The 21,258-nt window shown below is 40.6% G+C and overlaps 1 protein-coding gene across 1 annotated transcript in view; it reads right to left on the bottom strand.

Moving 5' to 3' along the window:
• Nucleotides 1-8,171: 8,171 nt before the first annotated feature.
• Nucleotides 8,172-21,258, bottom strand: part of LOC145353238 (vang-like protein 1) — a 45,734-nt gene continuing 32,647 nt past the window's right edge. The window contains exons 5-8 of the mRNA XM_080203789.1: nt 17,712-17,845; nt 15,771-15,903; nt 14,101-14,335; nt 8,172-12,061 (exon numbers count right to left, since the gene is read on the bottom strand). Coding sequence (XP_080059915.1) covers nt 11,801-12,061; nt 14,101-14,335; nt 15,771-15,903; nt 17,712-17,845 — 763 coding nt within the window. The 3' untranslated portion in view covers nt 8,172-11,800. The remainder of the gene's footprint in view (nt 12,062-14,100; nt 14,336-15,770; nt 15,904-17,711; nt 17,846-21,258) is intronic.

The raw sequence follows: 21,258 nt of genomic DNA, 5'->3' as shown, positions 1-21,258 counted from the left end.
GGCATATATAGACACAAACTCAATTACAAGATAATGGTTGGATTGTGTGTCTTAACAGGTAATCAAGTCTTTACAGGTACAGACAATGTGATTGGAGAAAGAGTTAAGCACATGTTAAAAAGGTGTGAATTGTCCCCAGCCAGCACAGTTAATGAGAAATTGCAAGCCCAGGCAAGTTGTGGAGTTAGAGATAGTGTGACATGAACTCAAGATCATGGTTGAGGCCATCCGCATATGTGTGGAACTTGGCTATCAGATTCTGTTCAGTGATTCTGCGTTCTGTGTCATGAAGGCCACCTTGGAGAACGCTTACCTGAAGATCAGAGGCTGAATGCCCTTGACTGCTGAAGTGTTGCCCGATAGGAAGGAAACACTCCTGCCTGGTGATTGTCAGGCAGTGTCCATTCATCCATTGTCATAGCGTCTGCATAGTCTCACCAATGTACCATGTCTCAGGACATCCTTTCCTGCAGTAGATAATATTGGCAGAGTCACAAGAGTATGTACCATGTACCTAGTGGATGGTGTTGTCACGTGAGATGATGGCATCCATGTCGATGATCCAGAACATCTTGCAGCAGTTGCTGTGGCAGGGTTGTGTGGTGTTGTGGTCACTGTGCTCCTGAAGGCTGGGTAGTTGCAGACAATGGTTTGTTTGAGTTTGCATGGTTGTTTGAAGACAAGTAGTCGGAGTGTGGGGATGGCCTTGGCGAGATGTTCCTCTTCATTGATGACACGTTGAAGGCTCCAGAGAGATGTCGTAGCTTCTCCATTCTGGGGAAGTATTGGATGGCGAAGTGTACTCTGTCCGCTGTGCCCTGTGTTTGTCTTCTGAGGAGATTGGTGTGGTTTTTCGCTGTGGTGCGTCGGAACTGTCGATCGATGAGTCGAGCGCCATATCCTGTTCTTATGAGGATGTCTTTCAGCATCTGTAAATCTCTTGCAATCCTCCTCATCTGAGTAGATCCTATGTATACGGAGGGCTTGTCCACAGACGCTGGCTTCTTGAACGTGTTTAGGATAGAAGCTGGAGAAGTGGAGCATTGCAAGGTTATCGGTGGGCTTCTGGTACAGTGAAGTGCTGAAGTGGCTGTCCTTGATGGAAATGTGTGTGTCTGACTCCATCAAACTTGCACCTGCACCAGATAGGAGAGAAACCTTCCTGCTGGGGAACATTCGGCCAGCAAGGGCATTCAGCCTCTGATCTTCGGTTAAGTGTTCTCCAAAGCAGCCTTCATGACACACAACACAGAATCGCTGAGCAGAAACTGATAGCCAAGTTCCGCACACATGAGGACAGCCTCAACTGGGATCTTGTGTTCATATCACACTATCTGTAATCTCCACGACTTGGCTGGGCTTGCAAATTCTCTGTAACTAATTTGGCTGGAGACAATTCACACCTCTTTAACCTGTGCTTAACCCTCGCTCCACTCACGTTGTCTGTACCTTTAAGACTTGGTTACCTGTTAAGACTCGCACTCCAACCATTATCTTGTCATTGAGTTTGTGTCTATATAAGCCCTGTTTGTGAAACAAATCCTGCACTCATCTGATGAAGGAGCGGTGCTCCTAAAGCTTGTGCTACCAAATTAAACCTGTTGGACTTTAACTTGGTGTTGTGAGACTACTTACTGTGCCTACCCAAATCCAATGCTGGCAACTCCACATCATAATCCCATTCATACTGTGACTGCAAGAACAGGTAAAAGGCTGGAGGTTTTTCAGTGGGTAACTCACCTCATGACCTTTTAAAAACATTCAAGCACTTACTAGCCACAAGTAAAGGATGTGATGGAATCCTCTCCACTTGCCTGGATGTGTTAATCACCAACAACACTCATGAAACTTGATGCCATCGAGGCCAAAGTAACCTGCTTGATCACTGTCTTAAACTTCCACTCCTTCTACCACCGGACACTGTGGCATAAGTGTGTACCATCTATAAAAGGTAACAACCAGCCAAGGCTCCTTTAAGAGTGGCACAGGCACATCATACCATCCTATGACCTTTCTAAACAGATTAGATTTAGGATTTGATTGCATCAGCTTTGAACATTTACATGCTGTCACAATAAACCCTTGCAGTCCTTGTTACATAACTTAAGTAGCTCATTGATGGTCTCAATTAACTTTTCCAGGAGTAAGAGCCAGTCTCTGTCAAGCAGCTGATGTGAGACCTTCAAAGTTTCAGGCAGAGGAAAAGTTCTATAGCTACTATGGGCAGCGTAGTGACACAGTAATTAGCACTGCTGCCTCACAGCACCAGGGACCTGGGTTCAATTCCCAGCTTGGATTGTCGTGTGTGTGGAGTTTGCACATTTTCCATGTGTCTGTGTGGGTTTCCTCCAGGTGTTCCAGTTCCTCCTACAGTCCAAAGATGTGTGGGTTAGGTGGCTTGCCCATGCTAAATTGCCCCTTAGTGGCAGGGGAACTAGCTAGGGTAATAATGGATGGTGTTATAGGAATAGAGCCTGGGTGGGATTTTGGTCGTTGCAGACTCAATGGACCGAATGGCCTCCTTTTGCACTGTAAGATTCTATGATTCTACAACTTCAATATTAAAGGCATTGTAGAGTTTGTTACTAATATTAAAAATAGAGGGGTCAGGCATTGTTGTGCTGTTTATCTTAGGGTTGGCTTTTCTTAGGGTTACAAAGATCACTACTTTCTCCTTTTCTGTCATTTTTTCCCAGAAAATAGTTAATTCCCTAATCAGTTACTCTTATACTAATAATACCACACTGTTAAGTTGTTGCCCATGGACTTTGCTATCATAAACTCTTTGGTATGGTTTAAGATAAAAATCCACATTGTTGCTTGTGCTCAAACATACAGCTTAGGTGGCTGGATATTATAGAACTTGATTGCTTCATTTTTATTCTTCAGAAGCAGTGGTTACTGAAGTTCTCTAAAATGAATAAGTGCAGATTTTAATGACAAAACTGATCACTCAGCAGAGGCTCTAGAAAGAATCTCAATTGCTGACAGATTCAAAAAATCCACAATACAGCCTCAAATGTTCCACTTGACATTTCTGAGATGGCAAATACACAAGTCTTCCTCTGTACAAATGGAGGTATCTGAATTAGAAAGTAAGGTTTATTTATTAGTCACAAGTAGGCTTACATTCACACTGCAATGAAGTTACTGAGAAAATCCCCTTGTCGCCACATTCTGGCGCCTGTTTGGGTGCATGGAGGGATAATTTAGCATGGCCAATTCACCTAACCTTCATGTCTTTTGGACTGTAGGAGGAAAGCGGAGCACCCAGAGGAAACCCACGCAGACATGGGGAGAATGTGCAGACTCCACACAGACAGTGATCCAAGCCAGGAATTGAACCTGGGTTCCTGGCACTGTGAGACAGCAGTGCTAACCACTGTGCCACCATGCTGCCCCAAGATATTTATTTTAAGCGTAAATGCAGTGTTGAAGTATTAGGTGACTATAATCGGCAATGCACAGATTAGATTTAGGATTTGACTGCATCAGGTTTGAATATTTACATCCTATGCTGTCACAATAAACCTTTGCAGTCCTGGTTCCGTTACCTTATAAGGCAAAGTAGCATATTGATGGTCTCAATTAATTTTTCGGGAAGTAAGAAGTAATCTCTGTCAAGAAGCTGGTGCGAGACCTTTAGAGTTCCAGGCAGACAGAAAAGTTCCCAGTTCAGAGGTCAATCCATCCCTTAACTGATCCTTGGATCTATTATTTTAATGTCAGTAACTAAAGCAGAAGTGAAGCTTTGGATTGTTACAGAGCAACAAACAATGAAAAAATGAAGTCTTAGCCAAATTAGCTTATTTAAAAGACGGATGTTCAGTGTAAAAATGGGAATTGTGAACTTGATCATGTTAATTCTATTCCTGGTGTATATTAAAGCTTGTTTGAACAAGTGGTGTTTAAATGGATTTAATCCAAACTTGAACTCAGTTTGAAAGTTCATGGACACTAATCAGTCATAACTGGATCAGCTCCAATCAAAGCTAGTCTCATATCCCCAATCTTCATTTTGAACTTATAGCACAAACACACATAGATTCATCCCTGCCTTGCAAAAGCTATGCACAGTACATGCAATTGGATTATCCATACATGTTTAAGTTTCATGTGTGTGAATTAAACTTTACTTTCAGGGCAGCGAGATAATTAATAAACAAAGAGCCACTCATCATCCTGAATATTCCTGTGACAGTCAGCTGGTCCAAGTTTACCAACAAAAGACCAGATGATAAATTGTCTTAATTTCAAGCTTACAAATGATGCTGTGATTCATGTTTTTGCTTCATGCTTCATCTCATCTAGCTCCTTAACAAAAGTCTCGGTTTCTTCCTTTCAGGTATGAAGGATTGCAAGTTTCACTCTGGATACTTACTCATCTTCACTTCTTTCTGACCACTACCTGCCCTCCCTCCCCCCGCCATTCCCACCCCCACCCCCACCCCCACACCCACCACCCCCACCCCCACCCCCACACCCACCACCCCCACCCCCACACCCACCACCCCCACCCTTTCTTTCAATCCAACTCTCCAACCTTTCCCTCCCTCATCTGTCCCTGGCAAAAGCCACTGCTTCATCTTCTTATGCAACACCTCAATGAATTTGGAGCTCAGCATGACACTTTTGCCTCAGCACTCTCTGCTTTGTGACCACCCCCCTCCCCACACACACATACACAGTCACTAATATTTTACATTCATCTGGACCCCTCCTTTTCCCATCTCTACATCTTTTCATTTGAGAACTGCTGGCACAACAACGTCCATCTCACTTTGTCTTCTCCTCTCCCTCATTCTATGCTATCTTCCTCTGAACTTGCTTCACTGTTCTCTCAGGCCCTCTTTTAGGCAGATCCTCAGGGTGGAGGGTGACTTGTTTTCACTCAATCCAGTGGATTCTGAGATAGCTGAAAAGTCCAATGTATGGTCTGCAGACTCTGCAACAACTGGGGCATCTAGTGGTAGTGCTTGGAATTTTGCACATTCCATCTAATTCAACTGTGTCTTGGTGAGTCTGGTGCCTTCCTGAGTGAACATCCTACATTTCTGTCCGTCACAAACCAGGTTCTCCGTGAGTTGCTGGGGTCTTTGATCTCCTTGTTGCTGCTTGGAGGTGATCCATCAAGTGCCTTGCTGAACCCCTGGGGGTCTTCTGCTGTGACTGAGTTCCAAGTAGAAGTTACTTCAGAAGTCTGTTGTCAAGCATGTGAATGACATATCCTGCCCAGCAGAGCTGAATTGAGAGATCAGCAGCTTGCTGTTGGGCAGGTTATCTTGGGATAGGGCACATGCTATTGGGCCATCTTTTTCACCACAGATCCAGGGAGCCTGTAAAGTCACCACTGCTGGTACATTTCCAGTGCTTTAAAGTGCATAAAGGAGTAGGGGGAATCACTGCTCCTGATAAACCACTTTAGTCTCAGGTTTGAATCTCTGGTCCTCGAATTCTCTTTTCCTCAGTCGATTGAAGGCTGAGTTGCCATTTCGGAGACAATTATGAATTTCATTATCTATTTTTACCAGGTCCAATGTTATCATAAAATCTATTGACAATGATGTTGCTAGATACCAATCCTACCTCGAGAAGGCCGAATGGGAACAACTGACACTTTTTCCTACCTCCCATTTCAGCCTATTCCCTTCCCACTGATTTCTTTCTATTATGATACTATTTTTTTCCTCTTGTGCAGTCTTTTCCCATCTACTCCATTGCATCAAGTCCTTCATCCCAGTCACATCTGCTAAGGTAATGCAAACTTCTACACTAGCACTTTTGAAACAGTTTCCTTTTTCCTCAACATTCTCCAGCAACATTCTCTTCCCAATCTCTGCCACTGCCCCACTTATGTTTGAAGGGCCCGTATGAGTCCATTCCATTACACATACTTCTACCCTCCCTTCCTCTTCTGCCCAGAACTATGTTTTTGTTTGTCTTGACTGTCCATCTCACCAACTACTGCATTCAATGGATCATCCTTTATTATCAAGTCCATCTTGCCCTCTTCTTTCACCATTCTGAAGGGACCATTCCCTCCAAAAGACCCTGGTCGACTCAATCCCCAGAATGCCCTCCCTTTACTTCGGTGACATTCCATGCATGCATAGGAGACAGTAAGAAGTCTCACCGCATCAGGTTAAAGTCCAACAGGTTTATTTGGAATCTCGAGTGTTTGGAGCACAGCTCCTTCATCAGGTGAGTGATGAAAGAGCAGTGTTTCAAAAGCTTGTGATTCCAAATAAACCTGTTGGACTTCCTATTGTATCCACCCCAGTCCACTGTCAGCATCGCCACATCATGCGTAGGAGACGAACACTTGCCATTTTACCTCTGTGCTTCTCTATTCAAGGCTCCAAATACTGTTCTCAGGTGAAACAGTGATTCACATGTACTTCAGTTATAGTGTATTTACTGTACGTTGTCTACCCTACACTGGGCAGACCAAATGAAGGCCAGGTGATGGCATCCATCTGCAAGCAAGCCCCAGAGCTTCCAGTTGCCAGTCTTTTTAATTCTCTATCCCACTCAAATCTTCACCTACTGCTGTCTTCCAAACAAACTCAAAGCAGAAGTTTGAGCAGTAGCTCCTTATCTTTCACCTAGGCACGTTACAGCCTTCTGGACTCCCAGTACTGATTTCATCAATTTCAGATCTTAACCTTTGCTCACATTTTGTTTCTCCTTCCCCTCTCCCCTTTCAGATGGCAGCTATTCAAGGTCCTGCCATTCAGGACTTTCTGGGTAACACAGTGGTTAGCACTGCTGCCTCAAAATAGCAGGTGGTGTTTACACGTTCTCCTTGTGTCTGTGTGGGTTTTCTCCGGGTGCTCCAGTTCCCTCCCACAGTCCAAAGATGTGCAGATTAGGTTGCTAAATTACCTCACTGTCAGGGAAAGTAGCAAGATAGATACATGGGGTTACGGTGATAAACCCTAGAAGGGATTGTTGTCAGTGCAGGCTTGATGGACTGAATGGCCTTCTTCTGTACTGTAGGGATACCATGATTAAGAAAGCAAAATACTGTGGATGCTAGACATCAGATCTTTAAAACAAAACGATCTAAGTCTTGAACATTAATGGTTTCTCTCTCTGCTGCCAGATCTGTTTTTTTCCCTCTGGACACATCTTTTATTTTCTTAACCCATTGATATTTCCTTTGCCTTTGGATCATGAACCCTTCTGCCATTTAATCTTTCCTGTGCAACAACCTATCCAAAACCTCCTTGCCTCTACCCTCATTCTTCACCTTCTTCACTTGCTCAAAACTAATTACATTTCTAGCCTTTTCCACTCCCACTGGAAGGTCACAAACCTGAAACACTAACTTGGTTTCATTCTCTGTATATGCTGCCACATCTGCTGAGTATCTCCAGTTATGTTCTGTATTTACTTCAGATTTCTGATGCCTGCACTATCTTGCTTTTGTCCAATGCAACTGAATTAGAATACATTCTCCTGAAGTGCATGGCAATCATGAGGTGCTTATGAGAACAAAGGTTCCCCCTTTATTTAACTACGTGATGGAAGTAGACAGTCGAATTTTCTACGAGGGGATTGTTTGTGGGATCTGTGTAAAATGATTGACAATTTACTTAAATTGCAGGATTTTCCTATTTTATATAAACAAGCTGCAATAGTGGGCCGGGGTAATTGTTCCTGAGCACTCAGTCACTGGCAAATGCCCGATCTTCACTTGACAGTCCCTCAAAACATCACGTGTTTCTAGCCTCACATATTTTAGGATCAGTTCAGACTTGTGATGCTATACTCGATCACAATGCGTTGTAACTCCAATACTCCACTGCATGATTTCCTATTGTTGATGTTCACAGACATTCACTCTGCAACCAGGTAGAATTTGGGTAGATCTAGAAGTGGCAAAAACATGGATAAGCATCACACTGTTGTTAGGTAAGCTAGGGGTACATCTGATCGTGCAAGTGTTGCTAACAAATAAGATGTAGTGTTTGAAGTTCAGTTGTGGGTTGAGCAGGACGCAAAGTTTTTCCGTACTATTGTGGAAGTATCACAATGACAACATTGGTGTAAGACTACAGCTGAGTATCACCTTCTCAGGGAAACCAGGGGTAGTCAATAAATATGCAGGTCAACATTGTGAAAACTAATTAAATAAAAGAACCTTACTGACAAGCAGTCAGGCCAACTCTAGTTTTCATCTTTATTTTTCAGGAGACTCCATGTACAAAACCTGATGTGGAAATAACATTTTGCAGTTTGTTACAAAAATGTAAAATTTAGAGAATGATTCCAAAAAGAAATAAATTACTAAGGCTACATACACACACGCAACTGTTAGTGTCTATCATGCACCTATTCAATTGAAGTAGATTAAAAATTCAGTAACTCCAAATAGTGACCCTAAAATTCACAAATTCAGTTTCAGTACAAGGTGCAGAAGCTGGTGGTTAGTCCTTGGCTCTGTTACAAGGATATTTAATAGAAATCATTTAAAAATCAGTTCCTGTAGAAAATTAGGTGTGTACAGTAGTTACAAAGTGACACTTCAATAACACTTTCACAAGACTAGAAACCTCACAAGTGAGTTTACCAATCAATCTTACAGCAATGACTTTGGCTACCAAACTTCTATATGATGTTGTTTCCAACTTTGTTTGCTCTACAGTGACAATGTTGTGTATACGTTGCATTTTACATTCATAGACCACAACGTAATCAAGTTGCATAACACGAATAAACATTTGTGGTGATATCTCTGTTCATCAGGGAGGCCAGATTCTTGTGCTCAAACATTCAGATCCTTGCAGATTATAAACAAAATAAAGAACTGTATACAGCAGATTCAAATGGTTTTGTTAAGCTACAGAATGCAACACCTGGATGATTTAGCTCTGCAATCCATCAGTCTCTGGTACAGCCAGTAAATTGTATTATGTGACTTACTGTTCAACAAATTGTAGCTGGTGTTTTCTATCAAGTACTTATTCACTTTTACAGGAAAGTCATGTTTATAATTTTTTTCCCCACTGATTCACAGGGAGGGATGCACTATGACTATCTTTGGCAATGGTGCTGTGGTTCCAGTAAGTAGCACCCTCAAATTCTCAGTGGGTGAAACCATCATTAGTAAATGAACAGCACCATAGGAAAATGAAAAAAAGAATAGCAGCACAGTTATCAGAGACCGTGCAATGGAGACTGTGTTCCTTCAGGTATCACACTGTATTTTCAGTACCATGAGGCACCTGTGTGCCTGAAGATAATGGTGTTATCTGGTACCTGAATTTTTTTCAGCAGAACTAGGACATTACTATCTTGTGCCATATCGGTCCAAACACAGACATTTGTTTTACTAGAAACACACACAACTAAACCTATCAAATTAAGCAGCTGGACCCACTAGGCTGTTCCATGAAATGCTTAGCCAGCATGTCTTAAAATTTGTAGTTACATTTCGAATGGTAAGTATAAGGCCAATTTAAACAACAACTTATTCAGAGGAATGCTACATGAAATTTGAGGTAGTGATGGCAGAGGTAGTGCATAAAGAAATGCATTTCCTATCCGCCTGGTAACAGAACAGCTACTCTTGACTCAGCAATCACAAACTTTTTTAAATACAGAAGCTGTACGAGTCTGTGTGTGCATACGTTGTTCCAGTCATATTGTACTCCATTTGAGAAAACAGAAGATGATGCAACAATTCTTTAAGGCTATACATGACAGGCAAGTCCTCTTCTGCTATAACAAGATCAGTCTGTGCTTGTTTCAAAGATACTGTGCCTTGGCTCCTACAGAGAGATCTTTTGGTCCCAGGCAATACACATTCAGTGCAATTACATTCCAGACAAGTGATGCCACAAGACATTACATTAACTCTGGAGGCTATCTAACCAGTTCTTATTCCATCCCTATACTTTGCCTTCCACTTTCACTCCAACTATGCAAGTTGGGACTCTAAAATGTACCAATATGGCCACATTTTTCTCCACAAGCACTGTTTCAGACTTCTTTATGGTCACTGACAATACTACTTTGCAACTGACTACACAGTGGAAGCATGAATTAATCAATGTCAGAACCAATTTCCATCCCAAAAGGGAACATTTAGCTTTTGTGTGATTCATCATCCAGTGGCCCAGTTCAACCAAATGACAGCCAGTCCTGATACTTCCAAGTTAATTGTACGCCTCAAACTACTTGGCTGCCAGTCTTGTGGGTTTTATTTTGCACACTGATATTCTCTGTTATATGAATTATTCTGCAATTAAAAAATATTAAAGAAAATGGAACAAGGAGACAGAAAGATGTCCTACATAATGCATCCCATCAAACAACATATAAAAACCTCAAACTGCACCAAATAACTTGCAGGCAAAATCAAAAGATGGTAAAAAATTAAATAACAAATCAAAATCTTGCTGTAAGATCTATTAGTAAATTCATTGCCATATAACATTTGGCTCTGGGTAAAAATAAGCCAAAATCATTTGTGTTGCAACCTGTCAGTTTGATGTTTAGGAGGTTGCTCAGTGTGGACACATTGGACAAATACTGTACTCTGCTCCTGATCTAATAAAACATTCTTCACAAGACATGTCAATTTAAAAAATTGCTCAAAACAAAGTTATCTGTTAAAAAATAAAATAGAAGATTCAAAGGCCACAACCGTTAAAAAAAGTAAAAAAAAGTAAATTATTTCTCAGAACTCTTGACAGCAAACATTTTTGTATAAAAATTCTGTAAGCGGGAGTGCAGTGCATTGCAGGCAAAAGATGAGCCAGCAGGGCACATTCTGCATTGCACTATGAGAGGTAAAAAAGTGTGAAGAAAACAAATGACAGAGTCCTCAGTTAAAAGAATGCAGTTCCTACTGGGCGGATCCCAAGTTATTAAACAAAATGAAGTATGGAGTATTTTACATGCCAGGACCTATCAGAAATACATGTCACTGATTTTTAGTGTGCATGATTTAAAAAACCACATAAAAAAACAAATTAATGGTTGCTCTTTGCTGTACAAATGTGCTCTAGTGTCCCAAACACGCATCTTAGTGTTTCTTTATTCAAGCACTTCCCAAGCCCTCAGTGATATAACTGAAATTATTTCCAATTTAGTGTTAGTTTTGGGGGTAGGGTGAATTGAAAGGGAACTTCCTCCCTATCTTTACATTACCTGCCTAAGGTAATACAACTACATAAACTCCACATATTGGATAAAACACTACCTATACTGTAACAATTGTAACAATGCTTACACTGTGCAAGTCTACATTTGTGAACCAAATTTTCCTAGCATATTATCTGGGAAAAGCTGGATCTCTAGAACGCTAGGACCAGAAAGATGGGATCTATCTACATCTTCATTTGCAGAACAGTTTGCTAGAAATCATCATCGACAGCCACTGTGACCAGTCTTTTCAAACGAAGGCCCAAGTCTCTAGAAATACACATTGAGGGCTTCCAAAGAACTTCCTCCAGAGGGCAAGCTGATCTACATATAAAAGAACTGAGTCTCTAGAAACAGGTAGAAAGACAGTGCATTTCTCTCAATACAGAAAATGTTCAGGTTTCTAGAGGTCCATTGCTATAATGCTGGTATCTGGAAGCAGGCTGATACAATCCTGAATCAGAGCAAAACAGGCAAGCCCATGATAGGTGGAGAATTTTTTCTTGAAGATTTATACCAGAAAGTTTTAGGTTTCCAGTATTTAGGAAAAAAATCTAAACATGGTCAAAAGATAACACCCTTCCCCATCCAAAGTGCAGTTGGATTATTTGACTGATCTGCCACGTGTGTCCTTGGCACAAACAGCTTACACTGATGTCTCAGACTGAAGGCGCAGCACAAACTTGTGAGATTTTGGGTCGATGAACTCCTCAGAGAGTTTGATGAAAGGGATTTTTTTCACTACCACTATCAGGCTGAAGTCAAGACATTTCAGAGTGAAAACCAAGCCATCCTTCAGGCCATTGGTCACCGCTTCTTCGCTACTCAATGTCCACTGACTGGCCAACCATCTGTTCTTATCATACTGAAGAGTAGGTCCTGGGTTCAGATAACGCTCCAAAAAGGCCTATATGAGAAAAACAAGACATGTGGAGGGGTTCGGGAAGGCTTTGAAATACATGAAACAACATGTAATAACACAATCAATAAATCAGAGGAAAAGTGAAATGATGCTCCCAATTCTCAAAAAAAACAGAACATGTGTATCTGAGAAGATTTTAAACATAGCTCACCAAGTCAATTCTAGTTAATTCCCTAGTTTTGATAAACTTCAGATATCAACAATCTCATTAAAACTTGAGGAAAGGGACATTTTAAATACCAAAATAAACTTATGAATTTAAAGTTTATAATTAGTAAATTACTTTTTGGACAAATGTATATTGAAAATAGAAGGAATTGGTCCTTCGAAACTGCTCCACCATTCATTATGAGCATGGCTGATCATCAAATTCAATACCCTGATCTCATTACCTCCTCTTGTCCCTTGATCACTTTAACCCCAACAAGTATATTGAATTCCTTCTTGAAATCACAGATTCAATTTAACCCATTTAAAGCTGTACAGCCTCAAGTACTTTCTGTAGCAGTGAATTCCACACATTCACCACTCTCTGGGTGAAGAAATTTCTCCTTACCTCAGTCTTAAAAGGTTTACCCATTATCCTCAAACTACAACCCCTAGTTCTGGACCCGCCCACCATCGGGAACATTCTTTCTGCATCTAGCCTGCCCAATCCCATTAGAATTTCATAAGTTTCTAAGAGATCCCCTCTCACCCTTCTAAACTCCAATATAATCCTAACCATTTTTTAGCCTGAAAATATCTGGCAATTTGTTTTCTGAAGCAGCATCTCGGCCTTTTGGCTAAGATGCAAATAGGATCAAGCCTTGGAGGAGGAGCTAAGCCTACTCCAATCAGCTTGGATCATGTAGATCAAGCCTAAGACAGGAGGTGAGAGCCCTGTCTTGTCAGCTTGGATGGGGAATGTCTCAACTTTTTGAAACTCTGAATTGGACTTGATTTGATTGAATTGGAATAAAAACAAAACACTCTTCATATGACAGTCCTGTCAACCCAGGAATCAGCCTGGTAAACCTTCACTGTACTCCCTTTATAGCAACAACATCCTTCCTCAGAGAAAGATACCAAAACTACACATAATACTCCAGGTGTGGCCTCACCAATGTCCTATACAATTGCAGTAAAACATCCTTTTTCCTATACTCAAATCCTCTCGCTATGAAGGTCAACATACCATTTGCGTTCTTTACTGCTGTATCTGTGTGCTTACTTGCAGCAATTGATGTATGAAGACACCAAGGTCTAGCTGAATATCCACATCTTTCAATTTACACCCATTCAAATAATAACCCGCCTTCCTATTTTTGCTACCAAAGTGGATGATCTCATATTTATCCACATTATACTATATCTGCCATGCATATGCCCACTCACTAACCCTGCCCAAATCATGCTGAAACATTTCTGCATCCTCCTCACAGCTCATCCTCCCATTCAACTTTGTATCACCTGCAAATTTGGAGATAACACATTTAGTTCCCTTGTCCAAATCATTAATATATAATGTGAACAGTTGAGGCTCCTAGCACAGATCCCTGCCGTATCACATTAATTACTGCCTGCCAATGGAAAGACTCATTTATTCCAACTCTACTTCCTGTCTGCCAAACAGGATGTAATCTATTCCATACATATTAATACATCATATAGAATATTCTGCTGAATAACATTAAATTAAGACAGGAATTCTCTAAGTATAGATGGTTCAATGTCAGTCCTTTTATTGGGCTAAATCAAAGGCCAGTTATTTCATCTTGAGATAACTCCCAAACAAGTTTTTAAGCTACAGCTGGAAAGTGAGGTTTGGTAGGTAACTAACTGATTCCATTAGGAAGTGGCTACTTGGTTTATAAGCTTCTCCATTTGAACCTATATAGCTTAGTAACAATTTACATTTAGGTCTAATTATGAACTCCTGAAGAGGGATGTGTGTTATAAGTAAGATTTTACAGAGTAGTTCGATCTTGTTCTGATCAGTAATTATTGGGAGCAATATCTTAATTTAACAGATTTTGAAATACCTTTGGTGTCATGTTGTTGGTAACACAGAATGCCAGGTGCTGTAGGATGCTTTCCATGGTGTGGTAGTGCTGCTGTCTGGTAGTTCTGAGATATTTCTGTAATGCTCTCGCCATTGAAGGAAAGATAGACTGCGCTGCATTCAGAGGGTCCATCACCTCTCCGGGAGCTTTCTGTTGTTCATCATCCTGAAGCCTTCTGATGTGGGTAAATGCCTCTTCAACGGCTACCACCAACCTGAAGAAACACAAGATAAAGATAAAACAGAAATGATCAGTTCCCTGAACTTGTCCATTGAAATTCATACTTTATTTCCTTTCAGCGAAATATAACAGAACCATGTCCCATATACACATTAGAAATTATGATTGGAATATCAAGTTTAATCACTGGGGTGCTGATTAAAATAACTGCTTTGTACTATCCAATGGCAAACACAGGAAGAAATAATTAGGTTACCTACAAAGTAGCTTTAATTAAATGTAGTGCAAGCCTTCTTTTAACAGTGCTCTATAATAATTCAGGCCAACAATCCTGCTTCTAATCTTTCCACAACTGGCATTTCTTTATTGAATCTTGGTTACAATTTATTTATTCTCATAACACTGACCAAAATGATCCATGTGTCTCAATCTGAATGCTACAAAAAGCCGGAAAGCCATAACTGATGGGGCTCAAAATGGGCATGATACATCACCATTATACATCTCACCCAATAGGGAAATCACATTGTACAATGGATAGCAGATCCAGTTTTGCCCATTTCATGACTTCCATTGAAGTTGAATTCTACCCACCTTGAGTGAAAATTATGTTGCACATTGTCAGGGATCTCTCTCTGGTGAATGCTGAGGAAAATGACCCCAAAATGCAGCCAACTGATGAAAACTACATGAAATACAGCTGGAATTGTTTTCAAATTAAAACATTAAAACACAGACACTCGTGTCTGGCCGAGATGAGTCATAAGAGTCAGTTCTCACTTTCCTTTGACAGCTACCCGGACAATCTAGATACACTTTCTCAGGTGAAGAGGGTGAGTTGGGGAAGGGCATTATTCATGAGTTAGGATCCCTGTTGTAAAGATTTTCAGATATATTTTTGCACTAGACCATGACAGAATTTGAAGAGGATTTTTTGTAATTTGAAGGGGCACCAGATGCTGAAGGAATATTTTGTTAAAAAATGTTTGTGTTTCTACTATGGCTTATGCACAAGTGTACACTTGCTCAGATCCTGTACAATTATACCTTTGACATCTCTTGCTGACTACTGGACATAGGAGGTCACATTTCCCTCATTTTAATTTCATCAATATGCAACTGATTACACACTGCAAGCTATCAGGCCCACATTCTAGAAAACAAGAAGGTATACATGGTCAAGTATATCCTCAAGCTCATTTCCAATTCTGTTTGCTCCAGATCAAGTTAAAACCAATCTAGACTGGGCCAGAAGACCGAGCTGTTTCTGTCCACACCATTACCTCATTACTATTCATTCACACCAAATTAATATCTTCTTTAAACTGAACAAACAGCAGTTGGTCCTTTGGTTCCCAAATGGGAAAGCCCTATTCTCTGAAGTTACACAGAACGCAAATTTAAAGTGTGTTCCTTGCAGTGCATTGCCAGACTTTCCCTGCCTGAATGAGCCTGTTATGCGCCTTTACCTTGCACGCCGCTTCCTCACCCTCCGATCATGTTCCGCTTCCTCGTAGTACAGCTCATTATGACTTGAATCACGTCTTCTTGCTGCTGCAGCAATCATTGCACGAGACTGTCCAGCTGCATTATTTCCAGGTCCTAGGAGCAATGACATTTTGAGGGATAAAGTAACAGTCAAGCAAAGATACCACAATGCTGTAATGTGATAAGGCTGCACAATATTTTCCACAGCTCAATCAAGAAATAGCACTGCAAGCCAAAAGTTAATTCATGGTATGTGACTCATTAATTTTTAAATGTCACAGAAAACAATTTTTTTTTTAAGGCTTATAAAATTGCAACTGAAAACAAACATTGGTCTTTGGCCATAGGCTTCAGTTAAGTGTAAATGACCTGTCTTGCCTTGCTCCAGCAACAGCATGTACACAATTTTAAAGCCCTTATGAATTGTAGTCAGATATACTTTTATACTGGAAGGAGAGTTACGAAGTGTGGAAAAGTAAATTGGGCAGAGTATTAATGAGAGGACAGTATAGTGCCAATTTCCTAAAACAGACTCTGCCTCACCAAACAAAGCAGAGTACAAATCAGTGAAGGTTGCATTCATTTTACTCGTGAAGCATACCTGCATTAGTTTTCTGGCACTTGAATGTTTTGTCTTTACTTTTAGAACACAGCTTTTCATCAAACACATGTACACACGCACACACAATAAACCAACAATGCAATATTTATTGACAAGATACAACATAGAAAATATGTTGTATTTATGAAAATTGGAAATCTCTTCATAGTCCTGAGAATTAATGCCATCTCAATTACTGTTCTTGGGCATACAGGATCTTTGGTTGAGGAACGTGCTGGATTGAATGTCTTAGAGATAGGTTTAAAATCAAAATAAGGAAACGATAACCTCAGCTGCTTCCTCACTCCTTGAAAGGATTCAACAAGCCTAAGCTCACCACAGAAATGTAGCCAGCATTGGGAAATCAGAAAAGCAGGAAGTCAAATCATGGATTATCATGTCAAATATGACCTTCACTCCTGCGAAGCTTTGAATTTTAATTTTCCAACTACAAAAACATTTCACAATTCTTTTGACTATTTTTAAAGTTTTTTTAACAATTGGTTTTCATTTAAAGTATCTTTCTTGATCCACTTTTGCATGTTATTGGCCAGCCAGTTCAAAATTACATAACCACCAGAGGTAAATGTAAACTAAGCCCTTTGTAAGGAGCCAGTATGGTGGTTCTTCACCGAGCTGAAGGAGAACTGCAAGTATGGACTTTTGTTGAGAGTTACCAAAACCCGGCTTCTTTGGTTATCAAAGCAATGGATTCCACTGAACGGCTATATCTCAGAAATTGTACTAAATAAAATGCACAGCAAAAAAAAACCCATTACCTACTTTCTCTCTCATTCATTTAAACATGTCCTGCAAACCTTAACACTTGTCCTTCGCAGCAATGTTCACTCACACTGCAGCTTAAATTCTACTGCAGTTGAGGTTCCAGATAGAAAGGTGCTTACAGGCTCCACCTTGGCTGGAATTTTAACAGAACAAAGCAGCACATGTTTCTGATATACAGGTAAGACTTGCACGGGAGTTTGATAGATTTAGGACAGCATGAAAGCTTTTTCATAAGTAGTCCATTCCTCTCACCAGACATTGCTATTGATCACATTTCATGGGGAAGCGGAGAAATGTCCAAGACACTACAGAGAGTACACTTTGCCCCACCTAAGGATATTAATTTATTAGCTTTGGTTGCAGGCCTTAATTCAGGATTGCTTATCAGTTGTGTATTATGGTTTTGAAGCTGTCCTTTGGTACTTCCCAGTTTTGTATATTGGTCACTTAGCAAGTTATTTAAAACATAAAGCACGAAGCAGGGAACATTTATCGAGAGCCATATCGTTGTTGCAGTACTTCTGCGCGGACTTACCATCCACGTTGTAGACTTTCAGTCCGGCCATGTGTTTGGCTGCGCGGGATTTTGCAGCAGTCAAGAGCGCTGGGTTGTGGACAGTGAAATCCTTGTAGTAATTCTCCAGAATGACAAGGGCAGCCCGTTGAATACTGAAAATACAGGATTACATTTCTGATTATAAATATATGGAAAGGCAAAATAGCTAATCCAATCCTATCCCAGATTTCACTGATCATTTTAAGATTAAAGAGCATGATTTAAAGATTTTTTCAAACAGATTTTCTTTTGAAAAACCTGCTTTTGTTTACATTGCTTTCGAGTCAGAGTTAGACATGGAATTGGATTTCAAATTCTGGGCAAGTTAAATTGTTTGATCCATGGCAGAAAGTTTGTGTTACATCAAAGATCAATATCTGAAGAAACTCATGACACATCCAATGGTGAAGAAACTTTGAAAAAATTCTGAAGTTCACAGGAATAAGCATAGCTGAGGCATTGCAATTGAGCACATATAACAGGAGTTATTAGGACAGAATTGAGATTTCCGCAACTCACTTCAGCTCACTTTTAGATTTTAGGAAGCAAAGCCTTCAACTTGTAGTCACACTAATTAAGTGTGGATAACACAATCCAGAGTATGCAGAGATCAACTTGGATACCAATTTCCTATCAGGCATGGTGACGAAAGTTTTCTCTCAAACAATTTTTAGCCCATTTATAAATATTTAAGTTGTTTCAGCTTTTCCAATGTGCTCAACTTTCCACCAACCCTTCCCCTCCAATTACATATATCATGCACCAAAGCTAGGCTATGGCTTATTTTTACTAATGGAGATTTACTACATTTACGACATAGAAGTGCTGCTCTGTCCGCTCCAGTTAAATACAGATCAAAGCTAAATTTGTTAGTTTCTTTCATCCCGTGCCAGGTACAGAAGCAGTTCCATAAACTACAGTCATTAAAGTTCCATTACTTTTGAGAGAATGGCGTAGGGCAGCTTTAAATGAGGTAGACATTTCTCAAAATATCTTGTGCGTATTTCATATTTGGCAATGATTCACAAATAATGAATGATGGCTTGCTGGATCAGGGAGTGAAGGTGCAGGCATGCTGAATCTTTTCCTAAGTCAATGTAAATCGGTAGATCATTATCAAATTACATTCACATATGCAGAAAAAAAAGACCTAATTTGTTTCTGGAGACATTACAAAATGCCAAGGCAGAAAGGAGGAGATATTAGGAAAGAGGGGGGTAACCAAATTTTTGGTCAAAGAGCTGAATTTTAAAGGCGGTGTTATAGAAGAGCAGAAGGATGAAGAGATTAATGAGTTTAGGAAAGAAATTCCAGAGCTAGACAGCTGAAGACATAGCTGATAACAGCTGAACAAAAGGTACATGGGATGCACACATGATCAGAGAAATGAAAGACTTCCTGGCGGTTGGAGTAAGTTAGCGATATAACAAGAAAGGTGATAGACGAATTCACGCGAAGATTCTGAGGTACTGGGAACATATGTAGGCCAGCTAGATCCACTTACGAAATGGGCAGGAGTGTTTCAGATGAGCTGGTTTATGGAAGATATAGGGTGGAACATAGAGTGAAAACAGAATATCTCTCTGATGAGAAAGATGCAGGGCTGGAGCTCATTTTGGGCTCAAATAGAATGCAATGGGTGTAAGTGATCCGATTCAACCTGAAACAGGGGTTTGTGGCAAGGGTATACAGCTCATTGCAGCAGTAGGTTAAGCTGCAGAAAACGGAGCCTCATCCAGAACAGGATACTGGACAAACAGTCTGATAGAAGAAAGGCAAGGCAGCAGAGGGATGCAAAAAAGGTAGCAGCGATAGAGATCTAGACATCAATGTAGATGTGGCAGGGGGCGGTGATAGGTTAGCCAAGGGTGTATTGTTGGAGGAATTCCCAAGATAATGGCTTGAGCAATGGAAAGAGAAGCTGCTGAAAGAGATTATCAGTCCAGGAATGAATAGATATGACTGAAGTGAGTGATAACAGTCCCACTGAGCTGGACAATGGAAGTATGGTACTGAAGAAGGGTGTGGTTGGCCATGCCAAATATTGCAGAGAAGTTGAGAAGATGAGGAGTGATATTGCACTATGGTCTGTCACATGGCATGCCCCATTTGTAACTTTGTTGTGGAACAGGGAAATGCCCTAACTGGAGAGGTTCAAACTATCCAGATTTAGGATAAAATCATTTATAATGTACACCATGCCCCGAGGACATCATCATGAAAGGTTCAGAAAGCACAAGATAACAGCCAATGATTGTAACCTTTAAGTTTATGAAATATGACCAAATCTCTGATGACTCAGTGGAAACCCTGAAGCTGGAGGTTGATTGTAGTTTGGGCTAGCCACAATATAATGGTGTGTGACACACTGACACCCCCACCGGCTTGTCCTTGGTCACAGAAGGAAATAACATAAATAAATACAAAAAACAGTCAGAGTCACGCTCCTGACAGCTATACGCAATTAGTGCTAGAAAATGTGTGCAAGTTAAAGTTTTGTGAAGGCAAGAAAGAGAGAGCTGCACTGCCTAGGCACACAAAGAATGGGTGAGGTACAAGAGGGCTTTAGTCATCCATCAAATGGTGCCGCAGCAGCAGTTAAAGCCTTCAGGACAGAAGGGGACAAAAGTGATTAAATGAAATACACACAGGCATACCCCTCCCATCCACTCCTTTCCCCGTGGGAACCACGTTTCACAGATGTGCAGCATTAAAGGAAATTAGCTTTCAGGCTAACACTCGCCATGTTTAAAGAGGTCAGAAGTACAAGAGAAGAATTCAGGAGTCAAGAATCTACTGACGATGGGCAGAGGAGTTTCAGCGGTAAATGTGAAGCAGTGGCTGAATGCTATCAGTCAGAGCCTGCCATTATTCTAATTAAGAGCTGTACAAAAGGAGGAAATTCATAAAGGCAAATCATTAATCAAACAAATCCAGGGTTGCAGTCAAGTCCTGTTATCTCCCAGTTATCAGAAGCTCCTCTTTACGATCATTTAAAGACAAGTGAATGCTAAATGTTTAGAATTTCCTGGTATTAATGCATTCAACCATTGATTTTAAGAATCCAAATGGGGTCATCTTGTGCACCATGGATCAATTTGTCAGGAGATGACACTATTCAAAATGCCTGGGTTACAGTGTTTTACTGTGGTCTGTCCAATCATGTAGCTGCAATGTCAGATTTCTGCCAGGAGAGGCCCCCAATGACGTGTTTAAAAACTGGAGTTTCATAGCAGCTGAACACCTCAGAATGAGGGCGAGCTTTGATCACAATAATTTTCACACTGATTTTATGTCTGCAGTGGCAGGCAAGTGAGAAATATTGATCAGCTCACACACAGAATACATAATGAACATGGTTTGGAAAACAGAATAAAGCCCATTAACATTTCAAGGTCTTTCCTCAAGAATGAAATATTACAGTTCAACAGCATTTGAAGAGGCAAAGAAAAAAGGGAGGAAAACAAAAACAAACAGGGAAAGAAAGAGAATGGACTGTGAAGTGCTTGGGTGGAGAACAGAGCAG

This window comes from Carcharhinus amblyrhynchos, chromosome 15 (genome assembly GCF_965287045.1).
Source record: "Carcharhinus amblyrhynchos chromosome 15, sCarAmb.v2.hapA, whole genome shotgun sequence".
Taxonomy (NCBI): domain Eukaryota; kingdom Metazoa; phylum Chordata; class Chondrichthyes; order Carcharhiniformes; family Carcharhinidae; genus Carcharhinus; species Carcharhinus amblyrhynchos.
Note: the sequence above shows the minus strand (reverse complement) of the source record. Positions and strands in the feature narration are given on the sequence as shown.